Raw genomic sequence first — 9,152 nt, 5'->3', positions numbered from 1 at the left:
CCTCCAGGTTCTTGACCACCTGGGCAATAGTGATCATCGCGTGCTGGAATTCACCATCCAGCGTAGAGTGTCAAGGGCCCGCAGCAAGGTGGTGGCCCTAGACTTCAGGAGGGCCAACTTCAGTGAGATGAGGAGATTAGTGGGAGAGGAACTGGGGTCCTTGAGGGCAGAGGAACTCAGCGTCCAAGAGGAGTGGTCGTTCCTTAAGGAAACGATACTCGGGGCCCAAGGGGTGTCCATCCCGACAAGAAGCAAGGCGGGCAGGAGTGTCCAAAAGCCCCCCTGGCTCACCAAGGGTGTCCGGGAATGCCTGCTTGCCAAAAGGGTGGCGTACGCCCGGTGGAAGGGGGGTGTAATCTCCAAAGAGGAGTATACCTCCTCTGCTCGGGCCTGCAGGCGGGCTGTTAGGAAGGCCAAGGCGGAGATAGAGCTCGGATTAGCGTCCAGGATTAAGGATAACAAAAAGTCCTTTTTCAAATATATTGGGAGGATGAAGAAGGCGCCGGGTAATGTGGGGCCCCTGCAGGATATGCGGGGCAATCTGGTGGTTGCGTCAGAGGATAAAGCGGACCTCTTTAACCAATTCTTCACCTCCGTTTTCTTGTGCAGGGACCGGGACTTCCCTGCTGTGATAGAAGCCGGACGCGAGGGGATCGCCTTCAGACCTCAGGTTGGGGAGGACCGGGTTAGAGAGCTTCTGGAGGGGCTGGACGCGTTCAAGTCAGCGGGTCCGGATGCTCTCCACCCCAGGGTGCTGAGGGAGCTGGCTGGGGTTATTGCAGGGCCCCTGGCACGGCTCTACGAGCGATCGTGGTGCTTGGGCCAGGTGCCAGACGATTGGAAGGTAGCTAATGTGGTCCCCATCTTCAAAAAAGGGAAAAGGGAGGACCCGGGCAATTATAGGCCCGTCAGTCTTACCTCAATCCTGGGGAAGCTCTTTGAGAAGATCATCAAGGAGCACATTTGTGATGGGCCGGCATCCGAGATGATGCTCAGGGGCAATCAGCATGGATTTATTAGGGGGAGATCATGTCAGACCAACCTGATTGCCTTTTATGATCAGGTCACAAAGGCCATGGACGCAGGTGTCGCGGTGGATGTAGTCTTTCTGGACTTCAGCAAGGCCTTTGACACCGTCTCTCACCCCATCCTAATTAATAAACTAGGCGACTGTGGCATAGATGCCTACACAGTCAGATGGATTGCAGATTGGCTGAAGGGTCGCACTCAGAGGGTGGTGGTGGATGGATCATACTCGACTTGGGGGGAGGTGGGTAGTGGAGTCCCCCAGGGCTCGGTCCTGGGGCCTGCGCTGTTCAATTTCTTCATCAGCGATCTTGATGTTGGGGTGGAAAGCAACCTGTTTAAATTCGCTGATGACACCAAAATTTGGGGGGAGGTGAGCACGCTAGCAGGGAGAGAGAGATTGCAGAAGGATCTGGATAGGTTACAGGGGTGGGCAAACAGGAACAGGATGTGTTTCAATACGGACAAGTGCAGGGTGCTGCACTTGGGTAGTAGGAACCAGCAGCACACTTATACGATGGGGAGCTCCCTACTTGAGAGCACGGAGGCGGAAAGGGATCTTGGTGTCATTATTGACTCCAAGATGAACATGGGCCGACAATGCGAGGTCATGGTTGGCAGGGCTAACCGGACCTTGTCGTGCATCCACAGGTGCATCTCGAGTAGAGCCAGGGAGGTGATCCTCCCCCTCTATGCGACGCTGGTCAGGCCGCAGCTGGAGTATTGTGTCCAGTTCTGTGCGCCCCATTTCAGGAGGGATGTGGACAACATGGAGAGGGTCCAGAGGAGGGCCACCCGCATGATCCGGGGACAACAGGGCAGACCCTACAGTGAGAGACTGCGGGACTTGAACCTATTCAGCCTCCACAAGAGAAGGCTGAGGGGGGACCTGGTGACCGTCTATAAACTCACTAGGGGGAACCAGAAGGGTTTGGGGGAGACGCTGTTTCCCCTAGCCCCCGCTGGCATAACAAGGAGTAATGGGCACAAGTTGATGGAGAGGAGGTACAGATTGGACATCCGAAAAAACTACTTCACAGTTAGGGCGGCTAGGAGCTGGAACCAACTTCCAAGGGAGGTGGTGCTGGCCCCTACCCTGGGGATCTTTAAGAAGAGGCTGGATACCTACCTGGCTGGACTCATTTGAGTCCCGTTTTTGTTTTTAGGGTTTGTTGTGTTTTTTTTGGGTTGTTCTCCCGCCCTGGCGGGGGGTCGGGCTAGAAGATCTATTAGGTCCCTTCCGACCCTGAAACTATGAAACTATGAAACTATAAGTTCATCTGGTCCTGCTGACTTATGTCTGACTTTTCTAACTGATCATGCACCAGCTCAGCATGAACAGTAGGAAAGCGGTCATTCCCACCATGCCCATTCTGAACCTTATCTAGTGTGACTTTCCCCTTAGTCCAGTAAAATGCCGAAGAAAAGTAGTCATTCAGGAGTTCAATTTTCTCCTGAGTGTCAGTAACCAGCTGTCCTGAGTTGTTAAGCAGTGGCCCCACACTTCCATTTGTTTATCTCCTGTCCCCTGCATACCTAAAGAAGGACTTCTTGTTGTCCTTGATTTCTGCAGCTAGCTTAAATTCAGTCTCTGCCTTAGTCTTTCTAATTTGCTCCCTACAAGTGCAGGCCATTTTTGTATAGTCTCCTTGGGGACTGTCCCAAGCTTCCATTGTTTGTATGCCTCTTTTTTCTTTTTCAAGAGAACCATGATATTCCTATTAAGCCAAGAGGGTTTACCAGCCCTTCTACTACCTTTCCTCTGCATGGAAATGGACTTCTTTTGTGCTTTGAGGATTGTGTCCTTGAGGAACGATCACTCTTCATGCAGCCCGGCCCAACTATAACATCAACACATGGCAGGTGAGATGACAAGGGAAACTCCCTGACAGGTCAGAATGGGCAAGGGAAGGGGAGGATCCAGGCAACTACTTGAGGGGTTGGGAAGGCACAGCCCCTTCCCATCTGGGCCTCAGCAGCTATAGAGGTCATTAACACTTCCTCAGTTTGCCTTGATCATTTTAAGCCTCAGTTCTTTTGGAGATACTATGTCTTGCTGTGCATATATATACAATATATAACACTATTCTGACCAACAGGGAATTGTCGTTTACCAAGTCCCAGAATACAGCACTCAGAATTCAGAACATCTGCTGAAATTAGTAGGTGACAGGTATAGAACTAACAAGGAAAAGTACTTTTTATGCAATGCAGAGTAAACTTGTGGAATCCATTGCCACAGGAGCTGGTGGAGGAAGATAGCATAGCCAGGTTCAAAAAGGGACTGGAGAAATTAATGGATGAAACATTAATGGCTATTAAACAGAATGACTGGGGATGTTTCCTTTGGCATCTCTAAACCAATAATTGTAGATGCCAGAGAAGATAATAGATAAGGGATAGATTGCCCCAGAGATATCCAGTTCAGTGCTTTCTCTCTATAGCATCCATTTCCGCCACTGTTGGAGACAGAATACTGGATTAGATATATCATTGTTCTGACCCAGTATGGCACTTCTTATGTTGATATGTTCTTAATAAGAGCTTTTGTAATTGGGCCCTGATCCTGAAGACACCATCCAAGCTTCAAGTTTTGTGAAAAAAAAACAGATCTGACTTCTTCTGTCTCCAGTACTAACCATAGAATGAGAAGCATGTGGAACACTTAGGTCAAAGCTGATTTATTATTATCTTACGTCTGTGTGGCTATGCTGCTATTATGTTTTTCATATCACAGTTGTTGCTCCTTGTCAGGTGTGAAATTAGGACTAGTCTATTTCTGGGTCTTTCTTTTATGGATTTGAACACACAGGATGGTGGAGCCCTGGCTTAACCTAGCCTTGCAGAGCCAGCCCAGTCCCTGAGTGTGCTCACCTCTGAATTATAATTAAATATATTTCAGAGAGTCACTTGGCTCTCATTTTTTTCTTTTGCAGCTAGGCAGCCCTCTGTCACCAATTACCTGGGGTCTACAGTTCTGCTTAAGGCTTTTTTGAGGGCCTCTTTCACATCTTTGTTGCGCAGGCTGTAAATAACAGGGTTCAAGAGAGGGTTTACCACTGTGTAGAACAAAGCAGCCACCTTGTCACCCTCAGGGGTGTGCTGGGAGCTGGGTCGCAAGTAAATGAAGAGATGGGAGCCATAAAAGAAGGTGACAGAGACCAGGTGGGCAGAGCAAGTGGAGAAGGCCTTGCGTCTCCCAGTAGCTGAGTGGATGCGCACGATGGCTGCCACAATGGCTGTGTAGGAACAGAGAACCAGGACAATTGCAGTCCCCACATTGCAGCCAACAATAGCAGCCAGAATGATCTCATAGACCCTGATATCATCACAGGCCAGTTTCATCAGTGGCAGGGCATCACAGAAGAAATGGTTGATGGTGTTGTCCCCACAAAAGCGCAGCCGGAACATGTTGCCAGTGTGTGCAATAGCATTGGCAAAGCCAACAGCATAGGAGCTGGCCACCAGCTGAATGCAGAGCTTCTTGGTCATGGCAGAGGAGTAAAGCAGCGGGTTGCAGATGGCCACATAGCGGTCATAAGCCATGGCCGCCAGCAGGAAGCACTCGGTATGGACCACAGCAGCAGAGAAGAAGTATTGGATGACACAGCCAGTGTAAGACATTATTTTGCTCTTGGAAATGCAGTCAGCCAGGATTCGGGGGGTGTAAACAGAGGAGTACCATGTGTCCAGAAAAGAGAGGCTGCCCACAAAGAAGTACATGGGTGTGTGCAGGCGCAAGTCCAGGCAGATCAAGGCTGTGAGGCCTAGGTTCCCCATCAGTGTCAGGATGTAGGAAAAGAGGAAGATGACAAAAAGGGTGACTTGCAGGTGTGGCTCTGTTGTGAAGCTCACAAAGACAAATTCTGTTACCAGGGTCTGATTTCTCCCCAATCCCATGGTCTTCATGAATACTGCCTAAAGGAACAGGAAAGTAGGAACACATTAGGAAATAAGCTGCTCCAGAAGTCAGTCAGTCATGATACCTGCATTTCTATTGCTAGGAAAGAACAGTGTAAGAAATACATCTTATTAGACACTCAGGGCCAAGAAGACACTAAGGACTGTTTCCCAAAAGTGTCAGGTAATTCAGATTTATGCAGCCAAATCCACAGTCAATGTAAATTAACATAATAGCTGACTATAGTGGATGGCAAGAGACCCAGAGCTGAGAGAGCTGTGTTCTATTGATGGCTCTTCCAGGGATTCACTGCATTATTTGGGAAAGTTATGAATTGATTACTCTGTTCTTGATTTTTCCTCCCTGTAAAAAGGGGTTATTAACACAGTCATTCCCTTCCCTGAATGCTAAGTTTAATGAGTTCCTGCAGCACAGTCTTCTAAAGGCTGTTAGGACCAGATTCTGTTCCACCTATTAGGCATCCAAATGGATTTAGGCACCCATGTGATTTTGTTCCTCCCTGTTGAAGTCCTGAAAGGGTTGAAGGTGGGGTAGAGATGCACCTTTATACCCTAAGTCAGTACATACACCTTTGTGAGACTGAGCTCACTTGAGACTTCCTCCCTCCTGCTTGCTGTCTCAGCAAGAAACTGGCAGGCATCTTGCAATCCTGCCTCTCCATGGAAAGTCCAGCTTTAAGTCATGACTGGAAAAAATCCTTTTTTTTCTACAAATACCTTCCAAAAAACAAGGCACTTGTTTTATTTGGGAGCACATGGTATGTGGGACAATATGGTAATACTGCATTAGAAGCTTCCTAGATTCTAGAAGCAAATTCCCCTCTCAGTGCACTGTTGTCTGCCCCACCAAAAAAAGAAAAGACAGGAAACATGAGCTACTAAGTGGAAAATATTGCTATATGTCTTACACTGCTTAAGATAGTCACATAGTTGCATGCCTTACCTTAAATCCTGCCAGAAGCCATTCTTCTGCAGTAGAATCATCATGCAAATTACCTATTGGACTGGGAATGATAAAATGATAAAATTATGCAAGTCTGGGAACTGGGTTTTCATAAAAAGAACAATGAAAGTAGGCAATTATCCTCCATCCCTCCTAATCTTACCTGTTTTGATAGCTTTCAACATTTCCTGTTCACCTGGTAAATACACCTTCCAGGAGAGACATGTCCTTCTGCCTGAGGCCAAGTTCTGCCACCCTAATGGTATATACTGCTTTACTTTGGGAATGGTCCTGTTTGACTCTTCGTAGTTACTTAAAGAACAAGGTCCTGTTCAAGGTCAGTAACAGTGATGGAATCTAGCTTTTACTTACGGTTTAGTTGGGCTATCCTTTGGTGTGTGTAACATCTCTGACTAAGGATAAGATAGCACAACAGTTTTCACACAAGATACCCCTGTTTTGGTTGCTGACAATTTGCTGAAAGTTTTAGCTTCTGAGCTGATATTTTCCAAGACTGATCTTCCCCAAGTGGTAAATTTTACAGAAAGGCTAAGTAGAAATGCTCGGTCATTTTGAATGGTGTCTGTCTGAGAAAAGAACAGTTTCTAAAACTGGACTTTATGGACTACAGAACCCATAGTGGATCAATCCTATAATACAAACTGCAAGTCTTTAAAAAAATATAACTTTGATGGACTAAAAAGTATTACAAGAAGTTATACCTGGATATATCCAAAATGGTCTTTGGATCTGTGGTGCAATCAGTACTATAGCCATAGGAAATTTAAAGACCAAATCATAATACTGGATTCACACCCAGAAAGGAAACCTGAATAAGACTCCGGGCTAATACACTTTGCATTCACTATCACTCTTTGAGAGATGAGTGATGTCTCTTTGGTATCTTATGTATTTTTGGCACAGAAGTAGCTGTAAATGATGATCAGAAATGTCATGTAACTATGACATTGTCTCACTAAGGAATGAAGTGCACCAAGAAGTTCAGGACCACTGATTAGATTCTTTACTCATAAAAGATCACTTGATTTGAGGAGGGAACATTAATCCCATCTCCCTTTCCTGACAGGTAACCAAAGCTTGGACTGTAACAAAGCACTATGTGGAGGCTGCACGGAGAGTCATGACCTACTGTTCATTAGAAGAGATCTGTTATGCCTTTGGCCCCTTGTTCATGATCTAGTGATTCAGTTGGGAGACCCCAGGGCACTCTTTGAACACAACTGGTAGAACCCTAGTGTCCCACCAAATACCTTTCTCTGAGTGAAACACCCATAATTTAGATATTTGGCTGTAACTATAGCCATTTCATGTGTACAAGGTGCCTACTTGGGAAGCTGGAATCTCCCCTGGCACCTGGCTTATGGCTGTAGACAGACCTGTGAAGCACTGAAAGAATCCCTGAATGCTCTTCCTTCACAGCTACTGCCTGGGTGAAGAAAGGAGTGGATTCAATCTAAGTAGGCTTTTGGAGTCCTAGGGATGAGAATCAGGTTTGGGGAAGGGAGCGAGGAAGGGGGATGGCCAATACCCTGCCCCCATCAACTCCTGAAGTCAGGAGTGAATGGGATCTCCTTGGCAAAGACATATTCTTACTGCAGCCCACAGCAGCCAAACTTACCTGGTGAAGAAAAAGTGTTTTTCCTGGCTGACTCCAAGGGGTCCCCATTTGGAGAGAGGCAATTTATGCTGGAGGTTCATGAACAGAAGAGACCCCAAAAGACCTCTGCTGTCATGATGTCTCAGGGAGGTCCTCGGGGAAACAATTAAAACAATGCTTTTTTATTGCTAAGGGCAGGTGGGAATACTGATGACACACTGATGCAATCTGTTATTGCCGCAGCTACCTGCTCTCAGTAGTTTGCATGCTAAAAGGGAAGTGGACACAGTCACTCTAATTTCCATCCTGCATGGAAATCATAGGTCCATCTCAATCTGCTGCATTGACATAATAGCAGTACCACAATCACCACCCCTGGATTGTCCCCTTCTTCGTGCTGCAATTCTGAGCCCTTGTTTTATTTTGGCTCATCTTCCTGTGAGCAGAGTAATGAGTGTTTGTCCTGAAGAGAGCTCAGCAGGTCACCAGCTTTCTCAACTCACCTTCCTCACTTTGTTCTTTTGGAGTCTCATTAAATGAATGAGACTTGCTTCACATCCAGGTTCAGAGAAATGTCTCTATTACTTTTTTTTCCCAATTTTCTTTGAGAGATTAATGACTGGAATAAGCAATCAATAGATGTGATGGATTCCATGTTCCTTTTAGACCTGTGGACTCTCTTCCAGGAGGTCATTAGTAGTGGAACCAGGTGTGGTTGAGTGGGGCTTTGGGTACTGATTTACAGGTGGCTCCAGACTTTCAACCCCATTGGGCAGCCCATGCCAACCTCCCCCTAGGCTGCCAAAATTCCTAGTTATACCTGTGGTCATTATAAAATTCTTTTTTTTTTTTGGCCTATGCTGGAAGGTACAATGATCTGCACTACTGAATTGTCACAGACTGAGAAAGATAATCTAATAATATACTGGGGATTGATTCCAAGATACCTGAAGGAAAGGAAAGAAAGCATAGAGTCAGTCTTCCAGTGGGAATGCTAATAATGATGAATTTGCAATTCAGTCTTGGAAATATTGGCAAGATTTGTTTTATAGTTTACTATTTTGGAAGGGTCTGCAGATTGATTATGCCTTTAGAAAAAGGATAGGCTAATTAGAAAGTGTGGATCATGTCATAATACAAGATTTAGTTTAAAGAAAAAAGAACAATTAAAAGAGACATAGACAAGAAAATTGAGTTGGACTCAATTTGTGCAGAACCCTCTTTTACAGATCCTTCTGTGTGCTATTTAATGAAATTCTGGGCTTGCTTGTGCAGGTAGAAATGATGTATGAATGAATGAATCTCTCCCAATGCCTCCAACTAAGTCCCCCAATAAATACCTCTGCAGAAAACAACCTGGAACTACTTGGATGTGACCCACAAAAAACAGTATCAGTATTAGTTGTACCCTTGTATTGAGGGCTCTAATAAAGAGGCTGCTGGTCTCTGCCCTCAAATAAGCTGTCTGAATGAGTAGCTGCACTGGGCTCTCCCATTCTCTAGCCCTGGCTGTAAACCTGTGGAAGATAAAATTACAAAGGGGTCTGATTTCCCACATCTCCTACTTCTATCTCAGAGTCTGAATTAGTATGAGAAGGGAGAAGGCATGTGAAAGGTTTGGCGATCAGTAGAGCTAGACAAAAT

General features: G+C 46.1%; 1 protein-coding gene across 1 annotated transcript; it reads right to left on the bottom strand.

The window, feature by feature from the left end:
• Window positions 1–3,984: 3,984 nt before the first annotated feature.
• LOC102384776 (olfactory receptor 9G4-like) lies at window positions 3,985–4,926 on the bottom strand. The gene has a single exon (XM_006026033.1). The coding sequence runs from the start codon at window positions 4,924–4,926 to the stop codon at window positions 3,985–3,987; it is 942 nt and encodes a 313-aa protein (XP_006026095.1).
• Between the last annotated feature and the right edge of the window lie 4,226 nt (window positions 4,927–9,152).

The sequence above is a fragment of the Alligator sinensis genome, unplaced genomic scaffold (genome assembly GCF_000455745.1).
Source record: "Alligator sinensis unplaced genomic scaffold, ASM45574v1 scaffold437_1, whole genome shotgun sequence".
Taxonomy (NCBI): Eukaryota; Metazoa; Chordata; order Crocodylia; family Alligatoridae; genus Alligator; species Alligator sinensis.
Note: the sequence above shows the minus strand (reverse complement) of the source record. Positions and strands in the feature narration are given on the sequence as shown.